At 39.4% G+C, this 24,194-nt stretch overlaps 1 protein-coding gene across 5 annotated transcripts in view; it reads right to left on the bottom strand.

Annotated features, from left to right (window-relative positions):
• The window catches only part of LOC149244118 (uncharacterized), a 336,741-nt gene that overhangs the window by 167,417 nt on the left and 145,130 nt on the right, over positions 1-24,194 (bottom strand). For all 5 annotated transcript variants that reach the window (XM_089374743.1, XM_089374746.1, XM_089374744.1 and 2 more), the window contains 3 exons: positions 23,793-24,119; positions 23,200-23,690; positions 22,606-22,852 (listed from right to left, as the gene is read on the bottom strand). In XM_089374743.1, coding sequence (XP_089230869.1) covers positions 22,606-22,852; positions 23,200-23,690; positions 23,793-24,119 — 1,065 coding nt within the window. The remainder of the gene's footprint in view (positions 1-22,605; positions 22,853-23,199; positions 23,691-23,792; positions 24,120-24,194) is intronic.

Below are 24,194 nucleotides of genomic sequence, written 5' to 3'. Positions count from 1 at the left end.
TCCACGTACCATCCATCCTCTTTGATAGTACTTTGCGAGGAATGAGAAATCATAGCAAAATCCTCCTTTTCGTCTTCCAATCTTCTAGCAAGCTCATCCATCTCTGCTTTATTGACAATAAGGGCAGCCTGCTTCCCTTTTCTTTTCTCATCATCTCCCTTCTTCTTCTTCGGACATCTTGATGAAAAATGACCCATCTCGACACAATTTGAAACACTTGAATTTACTCAAGTCATTCTTTTGCTTACCCTTCATTCGTGATGCAAGTGCCACATCATCATCTGAAGCTTTCTACTTCAGCTGAAGATCCTCGTCTCACAACTCTTCCTAAATGAAGTCATCCCACAACCTATCCTAGTCTGGCAACTTCTCCCTAGCAACGATTCCTTTAATGAAGGGCTTTCATTCCTCGATGAACCCTTTCAAGACAATCCTTACCATATCTTCATCTGAGTCAGTCACACCGATGGCAGCAAGCTCATCTTTGACATGAGACCATCTCGTCAGATACGAGGTCACGCTTTCACCCTTTAACATCTTGGGGGACTTCAACATATACTCCAATACCAATACCTAGTTCTCGTTCCTATTCTGGAACAAATTCTGAAGAGACACCCACATCTCATGTGCGGTGTTCTTCCCAAACAAATGAGGTATTAGGGCATCCCTCATGCCATCAAGGATGATCAATCTCGCCCTCGCTTCCAAATCTTCCCATATTTCCAGCTCCTTAGATTCAGTTGTCTTCTTGATTTCTTTCTCGACAAAATCCCAGATCCAATGGACTTGCAAGATCAACTTGATCCGTTCCTTCCATGGACTATAGTTGGACAACCCGTCCAATCTGTCCTCATATCGGATACTTGCTTGCAACTTTGACATTGTAGTGAACCCTTCACTCACTATGTGACCAACTCCCTACACGTTGTACTTCGTTGTGCACAACTCTGATTTACTCACTTCCAAAGTAGCTCAAATACGCTCTGATACCATGTTGAATTTCCATGACCTTGGGTCTAGGTTGGAGTCTTAAAATCACTAATGCTACCAAACCAAGAATCTCAACCATAAACTACTTTGCATAGCGAAAATATAAAGCAATGAATCACATATGCACAATACACAATTTTAAACAAAATTGTACAATTCCAATCTTCGTTATATTAAACAAACTAAGTAATTCAACAGTTTATGGTTTACAAGATACAATGACAAACATCGTTGCACAACTTCTATGTCATATCTTCTCATGTCGGTCCTTTGCTCTCGTACTACTCACTAGTAGTGCCTTAGTCCATCAAGGCATCTACACATCAAGACTCCAAGAGGGTTGCCTCCTATCACTGCTACAAGTCACGTCTACTACAATGAACACAGGCTCAGCAAACTACTCTCTGGGTAGGCCTAATTCTCGAGCTCCAATATAACACGCTAGCAACAACTTTCGTCCATCAAAGTGTTTCACTTCGGCACCGTCCTTCACCCCAACCTTCAGCTGCTCTTCATCCTTCAAGATAGCTCGTCTAGGGATACTTTGGGTAGCCAACACACTGCCCTCCAACCAGCTCTACGACACCCAATACTTCACTATTGAATCTGCTCCTAGGAAGACACCTTCCCTCCTTGAAATGTCTTCCAATTGGCTCCAACAGGCTGCTCTATAATCTGATCCAAATCTGACCCAAAAACAAGGATCCAACACTCATCAAAACTGCTATTCAAATCTACGTCACTGTTGTTATGACTGTGACTGGTTAGGGCATCTTTGACTATTGTAATAGCCCCTAAACAGTCACCAAAACAGCCTTTCTTGACTTTGGCCCACCTTTGGAGAAGTGCCCATCCACTTTGTTGCTATTCTGGGCATAGCCAGCCCCCAAACAACTCAACACTGCCCTCCAAAGATGAGGTAGGGCCTGCGTCCCACCTACAACAAACTTTGTTGCCTCTCCAAGGCTTCAGCACTCAAGAAACCACCTCCACGCAGGCTAAAACAACCCTCCCTTGACTTGGTCCTCTAGGGAGCTACCTCGACCTCCCTTACAGCAAACTCGGCCCTCCAAAAGACCCCTGAAACAGACCTCAATTGCCCTCGCTGTCCAGTCTCCTTTGCTGTGGCCAAATCAGAAGTAATCCTCCTCTCCAACGAGTTTTTCTCAAGTGTGAATGTTGCACAATTGGATGCTCAAAATAACTCCATATCACCTTCTATATATACCATAAAGAAGGGCTCCCAAAACATCATGTTTGAAGCAACACATCCATTGGATTCTTCAAGTCGGCCTACTTGACACCCAATAATAATTATGTCAATTTCAAAAATTCATGTCTCTCTAACGATAACTCGGATTCGGACGATTTTCGATGCGTTGGAACCATATTTCCGAGCACTATCATCTTCATCCATCACATTCTGTTAATCCATCATGATTTTGCCCCAAAACACAATGGGTGCCAAAACCCCATACTTGGGTTCCAAGCCCACAAGCTACCCTTGCGGCACTTTGTCCTCCAAACCCTGAACCCTAGGGCTTGGAGTACCTCCCAAGCTACGCAAATCAACACTCCACACATTGTAGTCCTTCAGAAGTGTGTGATTTGCCTCTCCATAGGCTCTCTGTTTATACTTTTCCTTTAGGTTATTTAGGGAACCCTTGGTCCTTTAGGGTTTTACCCACTTAACCTTTAATAATTAATTAGAATAATAAATTAGTTATCTTAGGTCCAAGCCCACAACTTTGGGTCCAAAACCCCAACAACTTGGGTACTTTTCCCAACCAACTTACTTTTGGTGAGTTTTCTCCTCTCAGAAATACCTTCCGAGCTACCCAAATTTCAATAATGAAGATGCTCTTTCCTTTGTAGTCAGCAATATAATACAACAATTCTCCCATGCTCGAAAAGCCAAAATAAAAAGAGAACTAGAGTTTCTCCTATTGATTTCTGGTAGCATCAGATCCGTTCTAAGTCTCAAATTTTGTAGGGAAACTTGGGCACATGTATTCCAAAGAACCTAGAAAGCGCTTTGGGAAATTCCACCCAAAGACAGTTTTATTAAAATAATTAAATATTTTTAATGGGTCCCTAAGTCTAAACTTAGGAAATTAAAATAATTAATGGGTACTAATCTAACTGTGGGTGTAACTTCTAAAAGAAGACATGGATCAAGCAGAAATGATCTTAGCCATTGATTAGCTTCTGATCTGGGTTGTTGAATGTCAACTAGAAGATTATTTAAGGAGGCTTGAGGGTCATTTGGAAGACGCACCGAGAAAGATCAAGAAGATCAAATTTCTCAGAGAGGGCAGTGCAGCGATTGCTAGAGGAGTGATCAAAGTGATCTTTTGCAGTGAGGGGCAGAGATAGTATCCGGAAGAGGGAAGTTTTCCTGGGTCAAGTACAAGGTAGAGAGCGTAGAATGACGTCCAGAGAGAGGCAGACGCTAGCCCACGCAGATCTAACGCAATGGCAGCGCATGCCTTAGAGGGAGATAGAATTCTTGTTGAGGAAATCGAGTTTCAGAAGCCGGGAACCGAGGTGTGAGACCGGGAGGCATAAATTTGGAATTTCCAGCCATCAGAGGGTTTGAAGGAGGAGGAGCATGATTCCCAGCAAGGGTGACACAGAGACTACGTGAGGTTTATGCAGTTCTGCACGTGAGGTTTACGCAGTTCTGCACAAAGGCCACGCAGAGGAGGCACAAAGGCTCTAGTCCAATGTGATCAGACTCAAATTCTTCCAGTGACAGGGTGAGAGCATCTCACTATCTGTTTTGTACAGTTTCTCTCTATGTCGGATTGCTAGTTGAGCATCCAAGAAATTGTACTTAGAATTACTACTGCATAATAATAAAACCCTCAGATCTGCTGCACTGGTTTTTCCACATTGGGTTTTTCCGAGAACATTTGTCCAAAAATAACGGTGTCATTGTGTTGTATTTTCTTTCTTGCTCAGTTTCTTGTTTATGCATTATAATTAATTAAGTGAATGTTACAGTGTATGTATCTCAATATTTTTCGTAGTAAACTGCAAGTAATTTGTTTGAAGAAATTTAAAAAATAAGAGAAATATCATCAGTTGTTGCAGTAGGATTCCGGCTTAGGAATTTTCACAGTAGATGCATAAGCATAACACGGTAATTAATTGAAACCATAAATCTAAGGAGAAATTAACCCTCACAGTGTAGATTTCACATTTTAGACATAATTTTTTCAGATCTATTGTGACAAAATGTCCATTGGAATATCGATGCTAGTTTACGAACTAATAACACCAAGATCTATAGAAGTCCCTTGTCTCCATTGTTGTGAAACTTGTCCTACAATCTATGATGACTCCTTTGTAATGGCCTCTCTGGTTGACCCAAGGTCTCCCTGGTGCTCATAGATCTAATGTTCGATGAAGTGGTAATGTCCATTGCCTCTTGGTGCCTCTATCTGATGCGATCAGTGGAAAGAAAGGTAATCGACCCAGATTGTTGAAAAGTAACTAAGTTCGGTTTTCAAAATGACGTGTAATTGTGATTTTATGTAATTGATGAAAAGAAGAAAAATAAAATTATTATTGTAATGCTTGTCTCATGGGTTTCATGAGCAAGGAATTTTATTTTAGTGATGGCTCCCATTGTGAGCCTTTAGGATTGAGTCATCTAGTCATAAAAGTCTAATTGAGTCTATGTCATGTATGAAGGACCCTTCTTGGGCATGTTATAATTTGTATGAGTCATTAGATAAGTGTAAACAGCCCTCCAAGACCAAGCAAAGTCTCCTCATGCAAGTCGGCTTCAAGATGAATTAAATGATCTCCTCAAGTGACATGTCGGCTCACACCCAAATCAAGTAGGCTTATATTGACAAGAAACAACTATAAATAAGAGTGCTCGGCATCATTTCAGAGCAAGGTTTTCGGTGAAGATTTCAAAGAAGGTAATCTGAGAAGAGGTAGGAAATAGTTCAATCTAAAAGGGTCAATAGCAGCCCCACATCCAACGAAGGAAAGAGACTGAGTTTGAAGGGAAGATCAAAGATATTTCAGGACTGTTTTCTGGGCAAGGTCTGTCACATGTGCGTGGAAAGGCAAGCGCAGAAAAATCAGAATTGCAGAAGATGAGAATCCGAGTTAAGGTAGGTATGATGTCTATGTTGCATGTCACATTAATATATAGCCTCTCTCTAGTCAAAGCAAAGAAGTAAGGGACAGAATTCAGCCCTTATCAGTCACATGTGCAAGAAAGAAGAGTCTACTACAGCAGGTTGAAGACTACAGTCAATGAGACCAAAAAGTTCAGATCTGAGTTAGAGAAGTGAAGGCTAAATTGCAGAAAGTTGACTAGGTCTTGGAGAGGTCATTTTGGTCAAGGGTCTAGGTCATGGTCTTGGTATTCGTGAATTGGAATATCTATAGGAAGAAGAATTTGTTCGGGTATTCCTCTCAAAGAGTGAGAGGTTTTGGCCATGGCTGATAGCCTATATTCATTGTCTCTTGTCTCTTTATGGTTTATGCATTGGTAGTTGTTTGATGAAGAAGAACATTAATAACCTAAGTAAAAGAAGGTCCTAATCTAAAGAAGTAAAAAGCACTCACAAGCAATTACTAATTGAAGAGAAATCACTTAAATGTTATGCCCTAGATTTCTCAACATGGTATCAGAGCGAAGGTAACTAAGTCAAGGAAGGGTATCTTATCAAGGGACACTCAAGGATCAAATCTCAAGAAAGGCATTAAAGCAAAGAACATCTTGAAGTCAAAAAAAAGCAGCATAACCCTAGATCAAAGAAGCCTACAAAGAAGTATCGGTATCATCATTAAGAAGGAGAAGGCCAAGACCCTACATCTACTAAAGTTAAAGTGTTTTGAAGACTATTCATCCAAAGGAAGCTAGATCAAAAGGCGGTATCATCTCTCTCTGTGGGATCAAGGATCATTCTTGAAAGGGGAAATTAGGGCTCAAAGGATTCTCATAAAATCCATCAAGGATCCCCTCATCCCATATGTATCTAAACTCGAAACTTCAAAAGAAATCTATAACAAACTGGTAGAGTTGTATTCCGTAAGCACTGCTGGAGAAGTCATCTCATTAAGGCAAGAAATCTACAAGCTGAAGATGTCTAGGGAAGATGGAATAGCCTCATAATTTATGAGGATATCTAAGATCCGAGATCAACTACAAGATCTGGGAGAACTCATGTTTGATAGTGAAATAACTGCAGTTGCATTAAATGCACTACCAAAGGAGTGGGGTAACTTCACTTCAAGTATTTATGGGAAGAAAGAAGCTACTCCATTCTAGGATCTATGGTCACTATGCAAGATTGAAGAATCTAGACTAAAGGCCACATCTGATGTGGGAGCAAGTGAGCAAAATCAAGCTTAAAGGGAAATTTGAAAAGTTTGGTCCTCAGAAAAAAGAAAAAGAACATGGTTAAAATCCAATGTTATGGGTGTCAAGAATATGGACACTACAAAAGAGATTGTCCTATGATCAAGAAGGACAATAACAAACGAAGAAGAGAAGAAGCTCATATCACCAAAGAAGTGGAGGAAGCTAAAAAGAAGAAGTCCAAGATAGAGGAAGAAAGAGATCTCTACTATGACTAAGATAGTCTTTCTCGCCTAAGTTCTTTTCAAATTCCTAAGTCTTTTGTTGTCAGATACGACTATCATAATTCACTAAATGGGATGCTTCAAGGTGTTATGAATTTAAATTCATAAAAATTATTAAAATGTTAAAATATTATCTAAATAAATAAATGATTAATTATATTCAATTAATTAGTTAAATAAAGAGACATTAGTCCCAAAGAACATGTCTGTCTGATTAGGCATGGTCAGTCAACTCCTATTAAAGGAGCATCGCCTCAACCTTGTATTCGTCATTCAATTATTATCAATCAATTAAATATATATATATTCAAAAACTCCTGTGTATTTCTCATAAAATAGTCCGCAATTAGAAATAAATATTTCTAACAGTGGTATTGGAGCCAAAATTCGACTAGTGACACCCACGACGTCCTACTAGCCGTCAAGCCCTATGGGCCACCCATCCTCGGCCTGCTCTACAGTGTTGCTGCTGCAAGCATTGTCGAAACAGTCGGAGGTTCCCTGTGCTCAGTGTCGTGGAGGAATACCGGCCATGGAAGAAGCAATCATGACATCTGCAGGTTCGGGGCCACCATTTTCGAATTGATACAGGGTCACAAAATACAATCATGGTTGCAGGCGCATTGTAAGTCTTGTAGAATCCAACATGTCCAGTTGCAAGCAAATTGTGAGGCAAAGTAGTCGTGGCCCTGTATCAATTCGAAAAGGTGTTTTGTCAACAGTCGTGGCCCTGTTATAGACAGTCAATAGTCGTGACCCAGTGATCCTATCAGCATCGTGACCTATTATTGATCAAACGTTTGGGTTATAGTCATAACATATAATTTAATTATAATTATATAATATATAAATTATAACTATAATATATATAGATATAATATATAGCTTATAATATATATATATATATATATATATATATATATATATATATATATATATATATATTAATTAAAAATATATATTATTATATTAAAAATTGGGTCCAGTAGGAAAAAACAAAACAAAATGGCAGGCAACAACAATGACGATATGAAAAAAATCAAGAGGACATCAACAAGTTAAATAAACGCCTGGATAACGTCAAGAAGTCAGTTAGTAAGCAGGACCAAATGGCCAATGATATCTCTTTCTTAAAAAACTTGATGAGCCAGCGTTTCGGAGGGACTGATCCACCTTCAGCTACACAGAGTCCCAAGACTCCGAAAGTGAGACTTCTGCAAAGCATGAGTTCCTGAGGCATGAGAAGCAACAAATACCACAAATTCACTTCGAAGGAAGCCAATATTATACTAAATCTTTCGAGAGGAACCATCTTAAAATCAAAAATGAATTACCTAAGTATGATGGTAAGAACTATAAAGGCGTTGTCGTATGGGTAAATATGATGGGCGCCATATTTTTAGCAAAACCTCCACTCGGTGAGCAAGAAAGAGTCATGACCGCATCCAACAACTTAGAAGCAGAAGCGTACAATTGGTTTCTGTGGTGGTCATCTAAATGTGCGGGTTGCTCATTCAATTGGCAAAACTTTAAAAATGCCCTGCTAAAAAGGTTTCATGACGAGGAGGAGGATGATGTCTACGAGAGATTCGTTCACCTGAAACAAAAAGGATCAGTGAGTGAATACACTCACGAACAGGGAGTATTAGCAGTAAGGCAAAGAGGGTTCTCAGATGAAGAGTAGTTAAAAATGTATCGTTGTGGCCTTAAAGATTACATTCACGAAGAATTAGAATTGCATAAACCCAAAACCATTGAGGAGGCCAAACACGCAGCCATAATTATCGAGAGGAAATATAATCTTCACAAAGCACCATATGCCAGTAACGAGAGAACTAACAGTTATTCCAAGCATTGTTTTAAAAAACGACCAAGTCAGACCGAACCAATGCCTGGCCGGGTCGGCTTGGTCGCTAAAACGGAATGGTTGGCCGGGTTGTTACCGAGCCAGTCACTGACTCGATCGACTCGATAACAACTCGGTCGACTCGGTAATGACTCGGCCGACTCAGTAACAACTCTGTCAGCTCGACTCTTTGACAAAAATCCTGAAGCACGTTTGTCAAAATTTGTTCCTCCTCCTGCATATCAATGGTTGGGTTGTTGTTTATTTCATATTTATAGCCCTAAAGTAATCTATCACTGTGAGAAAGTTTTGAAAATTACAAGGTTGAAGTATGGTTATCCTAGTGGCATGAATTAGAAAACTGAAACAATGCATTGAGCCATACAATGTTTTTAAAAAGGCAAACGTTCTAGCAATGGACTAATAAATACATATTTACCTCTGATTGTTTTGGAGCTTGACCAGAATTAAATCAAGGGTTTTGAGACTTTATTAGGGCAAAGAATTGGTATTATTGTTGTTGTAGTCTAGCGATTGTCCTTAGGCTAAGGCAGAAAAGAATCCTGGCATTGGTGGCTAAGTATGAACTTTGTATTGGACAGTGCACTGGGTGCCATTTTGATATAATGGATATATTCATGAGCCTACTTTGATCATATGTTGTCTTCTCTCTATATTCTAAAGCTTTGTGTTTGGAAACATGAATCAAAATCTTTAAAATTATGTTTTTTATAAAAAAAAAATTAATGTATTTTTTACAACCACTGAGTCATTGAAATCAAACCGGTCAAGTCAATACCAAGTTGGTGTCGGAGCCAACCCTCAGCCGTTTCCAAACCGGAGTCAGAGTTTTGAAACACTAATTCCAAGGGGAAGTCAGGTAAGCCATCGTCAGAGAACACTAGCAAGTACGTTCCACCACCATTGCGAAATGAAGGAAAACAACAATCTAGTGTTGAAAGGAAAAAGGATGGCAAATATTGGAAGTGCGGAGACAAGTATTACGCAGGACACAAATGCGCAACGCAAAAATTGTACAACTGCGAAGCCAAACGAGAAGAAGAATCTTCAGAAGATAGCTTTGAAAAGAGGACAATGAAGAAGATATGCCACGAATTTCTTTAGCAACCATCATAGGGATAGCTCAACCACAGACACTGAAACTTAAAGGTCACATCAAGAAGCAAAACGTTATCATTCTAGTAGAATCAGGAGTACACACAACTTCGTAGATGTCAATGTTGCGAAAAGACTGAACATATTTGCTTATCTGGTAGCAGATGAGAAACATATAGATGGTGTAGGCAAGTGCCATAAAGTTAAGTTGCAATTACACAATGGAATCCACTTTTTATACAGTTCCCCTAGTAGGAGTAGATGTCGTTTTAGGGGTACAATGGTTACGAACACTGGGCACATATTCAGCAAATCACATAAGCAGTTCATTAAATTCAAGTGGGATGGAAGGAAATATAAGTTGTTTGGGTTTCAAGCACCACCAACTCAAGTCATCTCCGCTCAGCAGATGAAGAAACTTATTCGCAAGGGGACACCAGCATTTGTCGCACAATGTCAGTAGTTGGAGTTATTATCGATAGAAGGGACCCACCAACCATCAGAAATTACATCCTTGATTTAGAAATACGAGAAGGTTTTTCAAGATCTACCAATGAAATTACCCCTTGAAAAGCAAATTGAACACATTATCGAAGTCAAACCAAACTCAACACCAATAAACGTTAGTCATATCGTTATCCCCATCACCACAAGACAGAAATAGAACGCTTAATACAAGCCCTGCTAAAGCATGGAATCATTACGAAAAGTAGAAGTTCGTACGCTGCACTCATGTATTGGTCAGGAAGAAGGATGGATCCTTCTGATTATGCATAGATTACAGAGGTTTAAACAGAATCATTATTAAACATAAGTTTCTAATTCAATTCGTTGATGAAATGCTAGATGAACGACACGGTGCAGAATATTTCTTTGAATTAGATCTAAGATCGGGCTACTACCAAATACAAGTAAGACTAGAATACGTCGAAAAGACAGCATTCAGGACTAATGAAGGGCATTATGAGTTTAAAGTTATGCCATTTGGATTAACAAATGCGCCAGCCACCTTCCAAGCAACCATGAATGAACTTTTTCACTCATATTTGCGGAAGTTAGTATTAGTTTTCTTCGATGATATTCTGGTCTACAATAAGACACGGAAGAAACATCTCAAGCATCTCGAAGAAGTATTGTCTGTATTGGAGAAGAACCAGTTTTACGCCAAGCTATCATAGTGCCCGTTTGGGCAAAAGGAAGTTGAATATCTAGGACATATTATATCCAGGGAAGGAGTCCAAGTGGATCCCAACAAAATCAAGGCAATCAAAGAATGGCCCAAACCCAAGAACGTATCCAATCTAAGGGAATTTTTAGGTTTAACCGGGTATTACAAAAGATTTATTAAAAACTATGCACATTTGACAACACCCCTGACCAATTTGTTAAAGAAGAATGCTTTTCAGTGGAATGACCAAGCAGACAAGTGTTTTGAGAATTTAAAGGAAGTAATGTCAACCACACCAGTGTTAGCAACTCCTGACTTCTCCAAACCGTTCGTAGTCAAATGTGATGCTTCTGGATTCGGAATTGGAGCCATATTAATGTAGGACAACCACCCTATAGCATTTGAGAGCAGGAAACTTAATAAACGAGAAGGTTTAAAATCAACATACCAAAAGGAGATGCTCGCCATCATACACGCTTTAACGAAGTGGCGCCAATATTTGCTTGGGAGTAAATTTTCAATCCAAACCGACCACAACAGTCTTTAGTTCTTGCTTCGGCAAAAGACATTATCAATAGAACAACAGAAGTGGATGGAGAAGTTGTCAGCTTTCGACTTAGAAATATTGCACAAGAAAGGAAAGGAGAATGTCGTAGTTGATGCACTCTCACATAAGGATGACGACCACACAACATGTGCCGCCATGATAGTTGTTCCGGAATGGTTGGATGAAATACAAACTAAATATGCCAAGGATGAGGATTGTGACTCCATGATTAAGAATATTAGTCAGTATACCAACTTCGAGTGGAAGAATGACATCTTATGGTACAAGGGTAGAATTTACCTAACACCCACATCCAAATTTAAGGTGAGAATACTAAAAGAGTCTCACAATTGGCCTGTAGCCGAACATGTCAGATTCTACAGGACTTACTACAACATCCAATAGTCATTCTATTAGAAGGGTATGAGCAAGGAAATTCAAAAATATGTTGCAGAATATGATATTTGTCAAAGGAACAAGAGAGAAAATGTTCCAACTCCAGGATTGCTATATCCACTACACATTCCAAAGCAGAAGTGGGAGGAGATTTCGATGGACTTTATTGAAGGACTACCTGCATCTGATGGAAAGAATAAAATATTTGTAGTAGTCGACAGGCTCACTAAATATGCCCACTTTATGGCTATTAAAAAGGCAGAAAACTAATCAAATCGTTGATGTGTTTTGTAAAAATATTTACAAATTACATGGGTTTCCTAAAATCATCATTAGTGATAGAGATGTAAGGTTTAAGAGGAAATTTTGGAAGGAATTTTGCCACCAAGCAGGAATATCCCTCAACATGAGTTCGGCCTATCACCCACAAACAGATGGGCAAACCGAAATCGTTAATAAATGCTTGGAAACATATCTTCGTTGTTTCGTTACAGATAAACAAAACAAATGGACCCAGTGGCTACACCTGGCAGAATGGTGGTATAATACCACTTACCACACGTCAGCTAAGATGACACCTTTCCAAGCCTTATATGGTTACGAGCCACCCAAGTGGAAAGACTTTGCACTCCTTGATTCTAGGGTACCAACAGTTAAAGACCACATACGTGAAATTCAAAGGATCATCAACTTACTAAAAGAAAATCTAACCATGGCTCATAATAGAATGAAACGAGAAGCCGACCAACACCGCTTTGAAAGAGAGTTTGAAGAGGGAGATTAGGTCTTTGTTAGACTCCAACCTTATAAGAAGTTATCACTAAAACAACAGGGGAAGAATAAATTATCACCTAAATATTATGGACCGTATCAGATAATCAAAAAAAATAAGTAGTGTAGCTTATGGATTATAGTTACCTGACAATTGCTGAATCCATAATACCTTTCATATATCAAGTCTCAAGAGAGTATTAGGGCAAACCCAAATAGCACAAACAGAAATCCCAGAGACCAATGAAGAAGGAAGAATAGTCCTCAAACCTGAAGGTATACTCACTACCCGGGAAAAGGTTTTATGATCCAAGACAATAAAGGAATACCTCATCAAATGGAAGAGGTTACCAGAGAAAGACTCATCTTAGGAATCAAAATGTTTCCTTCATCAACACCCAAACCTACATATGCTTTGAAGACAAAACATCTTAAGGGGAAGGCAATGTTATGAATTTAAATTCATAAAAAGTATTAAAATGTTAAAATATTATCTAAATAAATAAATGATTAATTATAGTCAATTAATTAACAATTAATTAGTTAAATGAAAAGACATTAGTCCCAAAGGACATGTCTCTCTAATTAGGCATGGCCAGTCAACTCCCATTAAAGGAGCACCCCCTCAGCCTTGTATTCATCATTCAATTATTATCAATATATATATATATATATATATATATATATATATATTCAGAAACTTCTGTGTATTTCTCAGAAAATAGTCCACAATTAGAAATAACTATTTCTAACACAAGGCATCATAGAATCATTGAAAGAAAGAGCTTGGGACATCATCATAGAGAAGCATGAAAGATGGTTAGAATCTATGGAAGTCAAGGATATAGCTCTTGGGAATCTCATTGGAAACATAAGTGGCAAGGTCATCTAGTACAAGGTTCATCATACATCTAACAAAAGGAAACATTTGTTGATGGGGATACTTTAGATCCTCAAGATTCTCTGATGGAATCTTCATCGAAAGGTTCACCGATCAAGAAAGGAAGCAAGTGTTTCATCAAGAATTCCAAACTTGTGGAATTCATGGGATGATGGTATGATGACATAAAAGTGAAGCAGATCAAGGGATTGAAGCTCTTTCAATCAAGGAAGCTATTGCAGGGAGTCTGGATGAACCAAAGAAAAAAAATGAGGTATGTATGCTTACATTTGATATTGTAGAAGTCATGTCATATGGTTGCAGGTAACATGGATCAATGCTCTATCTTGAAAGCATGATCAAAAGAAAGGATCTCCTCCCTCGAAGAAATGCAGGAATGCATGAGTCATACATTCACTACATGAAATCAACATAATATGTCCTCATATGAAGTGTGGTTGACAACAATTGAGGAACTCTAATTGGAAGCTCCTGGGAATGAGATATGTGACGAAAGGAAGGAAGAGATCATGGAATATGCAACCATGGTAAAGGCTATCAACATCCGAAAGACCAAGAAGATTTGACTAAGATATCTCCATGGAAGATATGAAGGCTTTGATGAAGTCTGAAAAAGAAAGAGACCCTTGACAATATATATCTATGGGAGATGTGTCAATATGTATGCAGGATGTTGATGCGAACTTGTAGATGTCATGATGAAAGACCATCACAAAGGTAATGTTGATTTTAATGTTCATTCCTTTATTTTTTTTAATATCTAGATGGGTTTATGCAAGGTTGCCAAGGGAAGATCTATGGATGTCTTCCACCATCTATGCAGATGTAGTAGGATGAAGGATCCTTAAGTAAACATGGCATGAAGAAAGCAGCATGGCATAAGAGAAGGCCAGACATGGACTGATGGATCACTTTCCGATGATGACATGGTTGACTCATGGATGAAAAGTGATAGATGGTCGGTGCCCTATGTAGAAGTCTCAAACATGAAGACTCCTAAATAACAAAAAGAAGTTCATGACATCGTAAGGAGGAGTTCTTCAAGCAGTTGGTTGTCCCATCAACTCCACCTAAGGAGCTATTGTAGGTCCCTAATTAAGACGAGGCCTGGAATCAAGTTTCTTACTTGGAACAAGCTTGGAAATTCCTAAGCCAAGAGGGAGATTAGGTACATTCCTTCTGTAGGAATGAGTACATTCCTTCTGTAGGAATGAGTACATTCCTTTATTGGAATAGATATGTCCTCCCTAATTAAGAGGGAGAGACAAACACATCATTCTTGTCCTCACTTGGGAAGACAAATTGGAGAATTGGGTAAGCATTTAGTATCTGATGCTCTTTGAGGATGAATTAGGGTATCCAAGATAAGAGTAGTCGTAGTGGACCAATATTCTTTGAGCACTGGGAATCCAAGATAAAAATAGTCCTGGTAGAACACGCCCTCAGAACGCGGGTGGGGTATGTTCTAGGAGAGACAATGATTAGGGTGTCTATAAATCATTGCTCTCACCAGCATTGAGCTCAGATCTTGTGGAGAGATAGAATTGTTAGTCAAGGCCTTGCTATGTGACAATGTTGGTTGATATCATACTATACAGATGGGTTACCAATCTGATTCTTCTTATGAGAAATTCTTCAGATTGAGAATGACAAAGTGTTAGTTTTTGGTAGCATCGAAAGTGCTATAGCCTTGAAAATTGGTGGAGAGACTAAGGCACATGAGTTCTAAAGAACCAAGAAACTATTTGGTGAGATTCCACCGGAATTGTATTTTATTAAAATAATTAATATTTTTAATGGGGTTCCTAAGTCTAAACTTAGGGAAATTAAAATATTAATGGGTATTAATCAAAATATGGGTGAGAATGATCTAGAAAGCGAATCAAGTCATGTTTTAATCTTAATTGTTGATTAGAGACTTAATCTCGACCGTTGAAGACTCAATAGGAAAAGTATAAATGGAGACTTGGGGTTCATTTGGAAACACACACTGAGAAAGAGAATGATCTAGAGTTCAATTTCTGGGGCTAGGAAACTAAGAAATTCGAACTAAGTGATCATTCCGCAGCAGAGGGGCAAAGAGAATCCGGAAGAAGGGTTTTCCAGAGAATACTGACAGAGAGGCGGAGAGAGCTTGCAAAGAGGCTGCGCAATAGCCGAGAGAGCTAACACTGGGCCAGTCTAGGCCCACGCAGTCCTAATGCAGAGCCAGAAGGGCCTACGCAGAGCAGAAAAGCTGTCTGTCACGCAGAATCCAGAACTGTCAAGAATAGTAGAAACTGTCAAGAACTGCCGGAACAGTTGGGATAGATGACACAGATGGCAAAGAAGCTGACACAAAGCCTACGCAGGGCCAGCACAGAAATAGTCGGGGTTAGCTAGTCTTGTGTCGGATCAGCCAGAGTTCTGCCAGGTGAAGTGAGGTAAAACTCACTCAGATTTTCCGCAGGTATTTTTCTCTGTAAAGGATTGCTAGATGAGTATCCTATATTTGTATTCAGATATTTCTCCTGCATAATAATAAACCCTCAGAACTGCTGCACTGGTTTTCCCACACTGCGTTTTTCCGGGGACTATTATGACCAAAAATAAGTGTGTCCTATGTATCTTGTTCTTTTCTCTATCTTATGTTTCATGAGATCAAATATTTAATTAGTGTAGGCTGCAGAAGTAATTTGCTTCAGTATTCAGAAGAATAACTTGATGAATGTAATTTAAAAAATCAAGTAGGTGAAGTAGATTCAGATTTGCTGAAGTAGGGGTTCCTTCAATGTAGGAATTTTCACATGGTATCAGAGCACTGATTTTGAAACAGGAAGAATAGATTCAATGCTGAGCAGTGAGGCCGAATGCTGCACTGGCAACAATTTGAATCCCCTAGAAGGTATTGTGCAGTCCTTGTCGAGAAGCAAATCCGAGGAAATGTCTCTCTGAGTGAAACGACAGAGAATACGATTTCCAATTCAGGGGTTTTCCGAGGTAGAGGGAGTGACGCAGAGCCTCAGCGCAATGCTTGAAGGGCACAGTTTCTGTCGAGGCAGAAATCCGCTAGAAAAGAACGAAGACATGTGGAAGGGGAATTTTCTCCTCAGAGAACTTTTCGCCAAAAAGTTCGAATTTCTCACTTGCTGAGTAGATGAGCAGTGCTAAGCAGTGACTATAAGAGTCAATTCGACAGTTGGGTGTGATGGTATCACATGGGCTCAGAGATCAGGACAGGTTGGACAAATCCTCCAACTATGTCATGTTGATTTGGGGTAGCATCGAATGTGCTCTAGCCTCGAAACTTGGTGGAGAGGCTAAGGCACATGAGATCTCCAATACCCAGAAATGGTTTGAGCATATTCTAAACAGTTTGGGAGATATTAAAATAATTAATATTTTTAATGGAGTCCCTAAGTCTAAACTTAGGGAAAATAAAATATTAATGTGTATTAATATAAAATTGTGTTAGAATGGTCCAAAAGTCATGGATCAAGCCAGAATTAATCTTAGTCGTTGATTAGGGACTTAATCTCGGCCATTGAATTGTCAACGAGAAAAGTATAAAAGGAGGCTTGAGGGTCACTTGGAGAACACACCGAGTTGATCAAGATTTCGATTTTCTGGGGCAGGGTTTGCTGAGGAAGTCCAAAGAGTGATCAGAGTTGCAACTGAAAGGCAGTGAATAAAAAAGCAGAGAGGTAGAGATAGTACCAAGAGGATCAGCGCAGAAGCCAGGGGAGAGGGACACAGAGCCAGCCAGGAGCTGCACAGTGCCTCAAAGAGCCAGCATGGGTGACACAGAAGCTCTAAGGGCTAACGTAGTGCCTCCAGAGGCTGACGCAGGGCGAGCTAGGGTAGCAGAAACTGGGCCACAAAGGGCTAACGCAGTCCCTAGAGGCTGACGTTGGGGTTTTCTTGGGGCAAATTGGAGCTGGGAGCTGTCGGAGTGTTTATCCGTGGTTTCAGCTGGAATATCTGCTTCCGAGTAGAGAGGTACTACTACCAAGATTATTCTCTGTTGGGTGAGCCAGTTTTGGCACCCATATTGTATTTAGAAACTGCATAATAATAAAACCCTCAGATAGTTGCACCGATTTTCCCGCATTGGGTTTTTCCGAGGACATTGGTCCAAAAAACAACAGTGTCACTTGTGTGCTTGTTTTGTTTCCTTCAGTTGATGATCTGTAACGTGTTGAGCATGTACTTGTATTTCTTTTCAGTATTTACATGGTAAATAACTTGTTAATTAATCAAAACAAGTAGGCAGAAATAAATCAAAAAAGTACATGAAGGGTTTCTTACAGTTAGACTTAGAAATTCCAACATGTCATATGGAAAGACCAAAATCTTAGCTGTTCTGGAGGAATATGATCTTGAGGCCTGCGTCAAAAGTATTGTAGTTGTTCCTGCTAACAACGATCAAAAGAAGTACAAGGTCGAGCAAGGGAAGGCAAAGAGGCCCATTCTCGATGGAGTTCGAGATCATCTGGTCTCACACTTGCAGGGCAAAGATACAGCCTGGGGGATGTGGGAAGCCTTGTCGTCTTTGTATGAAGGCTCTTCCAAACAACAGAAGATGTATTTGGAGAAAAAGTTGCGGCGGACTTTGATGCAAAAAAAAAAAGGGGTGAACCTCTATCTTCAACATCTTCTGGACACTAGAGACCAGCTTGCTACAGTCGAGTCCACTCCTCGGCGAATCGTGATGGTGAGGATAACCCTGAATGGAGTCTCGGATGAATGGCAAGTTTTCGTCCAAAGCATATTGGGCACGAAAAAACTACCTTCGTGGGAGGAAATGTGGGCGGCTCTTCAACATGAGTTAAGAAAGGACCTAGTGAAGGTCAACCTCACTAGCAGCAGTGGGAGTGGCACAAAGACGAACGAGGACGAGGAAAATGCAACTCTAGCATCGAAGGGACAGTAGAAGTCGAAGCGAAAGAAGGACATTTCGAAGGTAAAATGTTTCAGTTGTGGCGAGTTCTCATCCCCAGTGTCCTTTGAAGAAAAAGGACAAGGATGAGAAACAAGATCCTAAGGCTGCTTTAGCAAAGATTGACGAGGATGAGTTTGCCATGAGTGTCCATGCATCTCCAAGAGTCAGATGGGGCGATATTGAACTGTAGTCGGGAGGACTACATGTGGGCAGGATCCTTGAGGAGCCCACCTCTTGGATCAATTCCTTGCTACGAGAGCCCAAGATTCAACAACAGCGAGATGGAATCAGTGTCAGTCAGATGATGCAATGGAGTATTTGGAGGATATATGCAGTAGTTGGGGACCAAACACTGATCAACGCAGAGCAAGGTTGGCAGCAGTGCAATTGGCACAGTGTAGGAGTCAGCAGCAGCGCTGAAGATTCAGAGGATCAAAATCAGTAGCAGTCAGATTCCAACATTCATTGTATTATGCTTAACACAGTTAAGTTCAACTAATTTTGGATGTTTTTCAGTTGCTTCTCTCAGCAACTAAGTTGCAGTATGGATGCAGTGTTAGCAGTGGCAGTGCTAACAGCATAGCAGATGCAACATTTGAGAGGGAGTTGTAGTACAAATGCAGCAGTGGCAGTGGCAGTGTCATGGGCAGTGGTACAGTAGAAGCAATAGCATAGTGTTGGTGGCAGCAGCAGTGCAGAAAGGAGGTTCTTCAGAAACAAAGCAGCATGCAGGTGGACATTGTTGCTAGAGCACTTTCCTCGCTAAGAGGGAGTGTTAGTTTTTTGTAGCATCAAAAGTGCTCTAGCCTTGAAAATTGGTGGAGAGGCTAAGGCACATGAGTTATAAAGAACCCAGAAACCATTTGGTGAAATTCCTCCCGAATTGTATTTTATTAAAACAATTAATATTTTTAATAGGGTTCCTAAGTCTAAACTTAGGGAAATTAAAATATTAATGGGTATTAATCAAAATATGGGTGAGAATGATCTAGAAAGCGGATCAAGTCATGTTTTAATCTTAGTCGTTGATTAGAGACTTAATCTTGACCGTTGAAGACTCAACAGGAAAAGTATATAATTGAGGCTTGGGGTTCATTTGGAAACACACACAGAAAGAGAATTAATCTAAAGTTTGATTTCTAAGGCTAGGAACCTGAAAGATTCGAATTAAGTGATCATTCAACAGTAGAGGGGCAGAGAGAATCTGGAAAGACTTTCCGGAAAATACTAACAGAGAGGCAAAGAGAGCTTGCAGAGAGGCAGCGCAATAGCCGAGAGAGCTGACATTAGGCCAGTCTGGGCCCACGCAGTCCTGACGCAGAGCCATAAGGCCCGCGCAGAGCAGAAAAGTTGTTTGTCACGTAGAATCCATAACTGTCGGGAATAGCCAAAACTGTCGAGAACTGTCGGAAAAGCCGAGATAGCTGACGCAGAGAGTAGAGAAGCTAATGCAGAGCCTATGCAGGGCCAGCGCAGAAATAGTCGGGGTTACTCAGTCTTGTGCCGAATCAGCGGGAATTCTACAGGGTAAAGTTAGGTAAAACTCACTCATCTTTTCCGCCAGTATTTTTCTCTGTAAAGGATTGCTAGATGAGCATCTTAGATCTGTATTCAGATATTTCTCCTGCATAATAATAAACCCTCAAAATTGCTGCACCAGTTTTCCCACACTGGGTTTTTCTAGGGACTATTGTGTCCAAAAATAAGTGTGTCCTAGTATCTTGTTCTTTGCTCTATTTTCTATTTCATGAGATCAAATATTTAAGCAGTGTAGGCTATAGAAGTAATTTTCTTCAGTATTCAGAAGAATAACTTGATGAATGAAATTTAAAAAATCAAGTAGGTGAAGTAGATTCAGATTTGTTGCAGTCGGGGTTCCTTCAGTGTAGGAATTTTCACACGAAGTACCATTATGAATACCTCCCTAGTTAAGAGGGAGTTTTGAAAAGCAACTAGGTTCGGTCTTCATGATGACATGTGTAATTGATGAAAAGAAGAAAAATAAAATTATTATTGTAATGCTAGTCTCATGGGTTTCATGGGCAAGGAATTTTATTTTAACGTTGGCTCCCATTGTGAGCCTTTAGGATTGAGTCATCTAGTCATAAAAGTCTAATTGAGTCTATGTCATGTATGAAGGACCCTTCTTGGGCATGTTATAATTTGTATGAGTCATTAGATAAGTGTAAACAGCCCTCCAAGACCAAGAAAAGTCTCCTCATGCAAGTCGGCTTCAAGATGAATTAAATTATCTGCTCAAGTGACATGTCGGCTCACACCCAAGTCAAGTCAGCTTATATTGACAGGAAACAACTATAAATAGGAGTGCTCGGCATCATTTCAGAGCAAGATTTTCAGTGAAGATTTCAGAGAAGGTAATCCGAGAAGAGGTAGGAAATAGTTCGATCTAAGGGTCAATAGCAGCCCCACATCCAAGCGAAGGAAAGAGACCAAGTTTGAAGGGAAGATCGAAGATATTTCAGGACTGTTTTCTGGGCAAGGTCTGTCACATGTGCGTGGAAAGGCAAGAGCAGAAAATTCAGGATTGCAGAAGATGAGAATCTGAGTTAAGGTAGGTATGATGTCTATGTTGCATGCCGAGTTAATATAGAGCCTCTCTCTAGTCAAAGCGAAGAAGTAAGGGACAGAACTCATCCCTTATCAGTCACACGTGCAAGAAAGAAGAGTCTACTACAGCAGGCCGAAGACTACAGTCAAGGAGACCAAAAAGTTCAGATCTGAGTTAGAGAAGTGAAGGCTAAATTGCAGAAAGTTGACTTGGTCTTGGAGAGGTCATTTTGGTCAAGGGTCTAGGTCATGGTCTTGGTATTCGTCAATTGGAATATCTATAAGAAGAAGAATTTGTTCGGGTTTTCCTCTCAAAGAGTGAGAGGTTTTGGTCCTGGCTCATAGCCTATATTCTATGTCTCTTGTCTCTTTATGGTTTATGCATTGGTAGTTGTTTGATGAAGAAGAACATTAATAACCTAAGTAAAAGAAGATCCTAATCTAAAGAAGTAAAAAGCACTCACAAGCAGTTACTAATTGAAGAGAAATCACTTAAATGCTATGCCCTAGATTACTCAACACAGATGTCTCTAGTCTAGACCAAGGTGGATGGATAGAGCGAGAATTAGGATGAGGACCTCTTTCATGTATAGGACTATGCATATCTGATCAAGGAACCGAAAGAAGATAGAAATAAAGTTGTGAAACTCCCTCAAAATACAATGAAGCCAGCCTCTAATCTCGTAAATTGTAATATATGGGACACCAGAAGATAAAGCGCTCCTCTGTCTTGATCTCCTAAAGATGGCAGATCTAACAAATCCTGCCATACCATGTGATATGATGATATCTCTCAACCCAAATCTGACAGAACCCACCCGGAATGCCGAAGAGGGATCCTAAGGGCATTTATCCACTGTGTAAGTGTGTAAGGGGGATGAAGAATAAGACCATATCTCAGCCCCATGAAGTGCACTACATTTAAGGCCATCTTGGTGTTTTACCCCCAAGAAGATCTACCCAAGTCACCTAAATATACTGTCTGAAGATGTCCTCTATGGTATTGTTAACTAAAGAAGATATTTCATTTCTTAACTTTTGCACACAATTTTCCAATATCTCATCCTTTTGTTTTGCTTTGTCCCTGCTTTCTAACTACCATATAAGAAACTGCCCTTTATAATTCACAAATTAGCACATTTAATGCCTTTCATTCAGGGTTTCAAGGACTGTTTACTGTGATTCCAGGCCAGTTAAGTTTTTGCATCAGCCACTGGGTTAAATTCTTTCAGATTCTTGTACCTGCTTTTAAGGTTTTGATTATGTCTATACTCTACCTTGATATATAGCCTTGTTTTTAGGGCAGAAGTATATATGACTTGTGGTAATTATATAACAATCTTAAATACGCACCTATCACATTCACTTGTTTGAATTTCAAATAAAAAATTATTAAATTCAAAAATGAAATTATTTCAGCATTGCCACAACAGACATTATCTGCCTTCCATCTAATGGAGATTAATTATTTTCAGGAAAAGCTATGCCACAAATAGAAAATGCAACCACTAGTTAAAAAAAATCAAAAAAGAAGAAATACAGGCAAACACGATGAATCCTCATTGAAAAAGCCTGCGCTGTGACTCAAAAAAAATAGAAAATAATGCAATAACAAAAAAGTCATAGCTTTTATCCACACCTTATCTATCGAATGTTATGCAAACTAGACATGGCCATACACAGTTTTTATCACAATCTTAGACGGAACAAATGTTGACCATGTGAGATAAAATGACTCTCAATTAAATGAAACACAAGCACAACTTACGTTTCAGAAAAATGAATTGCGTTTCCACCAACTCCAGTAAAGCAATCAATGATAGTACCAGTCCCACAGCGTGCTGCATGATGCTTTGCAATAATTTCAGGAGTCACAGAAAACCACCCCTCTTCATCTAGCTTAATGCCTTCATCAAACCTTGAAAAAAGTTGATATCGCTGACACCAATACTTGGTGATATCCATACTCATTTCTCCCACCATTCCAGGCAAAATAAGTTTCTTCAAAGGTTCTTCTGTAATTCAAGAAAACATTATTTTGGCGGTCATTTAACATTGATCTCGACCCTTTGTCTGGATTTGCAAGAAGGCATCAAACACAGAGCTAATGTAAATTCAAATGCTGAAGTTATACTATTATGAGTTAGACAATTTATGTTATAAGCTGTTGAAATCATGAAATCAAATAAAGAAGCTAATCAGATAATGGTTTTGATAAAGATGATGTTTCAGTACAAAGATATGACCAATGAAAGGATTCCCTTTCTTCTGAATGTTAATGAAGGACTATGTTTTTCATGGTAATAAACAGGACAAGTAAAGGAAGTGAAAGACTAAGATAGTAGTGTAAAACGATACCAACCATCCTTATCTATCGACAACAACCTTCGCAGTCGGGATCTTTTCTTTTTTTTCTGCAGTCTTGGGGGCATACCATTCCCCACACCACAGATCTCAGACAAGGAAGCATCGCCAGAGGTTTCTTCTGCTCTATGATCAATGTAAGCCTCACTCTCATGAGCATGCATGTGTGTAGTTATTGATTGTAAAGTACATTTATCCTTGATGTTACCATTGTCGTCAAACAAAATATGACTACCACATCTATGTCCAATGTAGGTATCACTCTCCTGAGCATGCATGTATGTAGTTATTGGTAGAGAAGTGTGTTCATCCTTAATGTTACCATCATCATCAAACCAAATATGAGTGCCACATTTATGTCCATTATAAGCCTTTCTCTCCTGACCATGCATGTTTGTAGTTACTGGTAGTAAAGCCTGTTCATCTTTAATGTTACCATTGTCATCAAACCAAATATGAGTACCACATTCTTGTGAACGAACTTGTAAACTGCATTTCAAAATCTTGTGTAAGGAATGACAGAAAATGTGACTTTAAAAAGAAAATTTAATTCAATTCATGCAATGTGAACTCATATCAAAGCCACTTTACCTCTCTATTGTATCCACGGGTTCCTCCAATGGATCTGTAAACTCTGAGCCCTTGTATGAACACATATTGCACAAATGTTCTAAGCCTTGTGAAATATCCTTCGAGTGAAGGAACTCCACATCTTTCAGAGGGTTGTAGTTATCTGTTAAATCCTTATGTTTCTTGTTATCAGCTCTATGTTCAATAACACTACCTGTCAAAAGGATATCTCCATTATAACTACCATGCACATTCGTAGTTACTGGTAGTAAAGTCTGTTCATCTTTAATGTTACCATCGTCATCAAACCAAATATGAGTACCGCATGCTTGTGACTGAGCTTGTAAACTGCATTTTTAAATCCTGTGTAAGGAATTACAGAAAATATGACTTTCAAAGGAAAATCTAATTCAATTCATGTAT

The sequence above is a fragment of the Pinus tabuliformis genome, chromosome 8, assembly GCF_031772625.1.
Source record: "Pinus tabuliformis cultivar Carrire ecotype Pingquan chromosome 8, CPIR1, whole genome shotgun sequence".
In the NCBI taxonomy this organism is placed as follows: domain Eukaryota; kingdom Viridiplantae; phylum Streptophyta; class Pinopsida; order Pinales; family Pinaceae; genus Pinus; species Pinus tabuliformis.
Note: the sequence above shows the minus strand (reverse complement) of the source record. Positions and strands in the feature narration are given on the sequence as shown.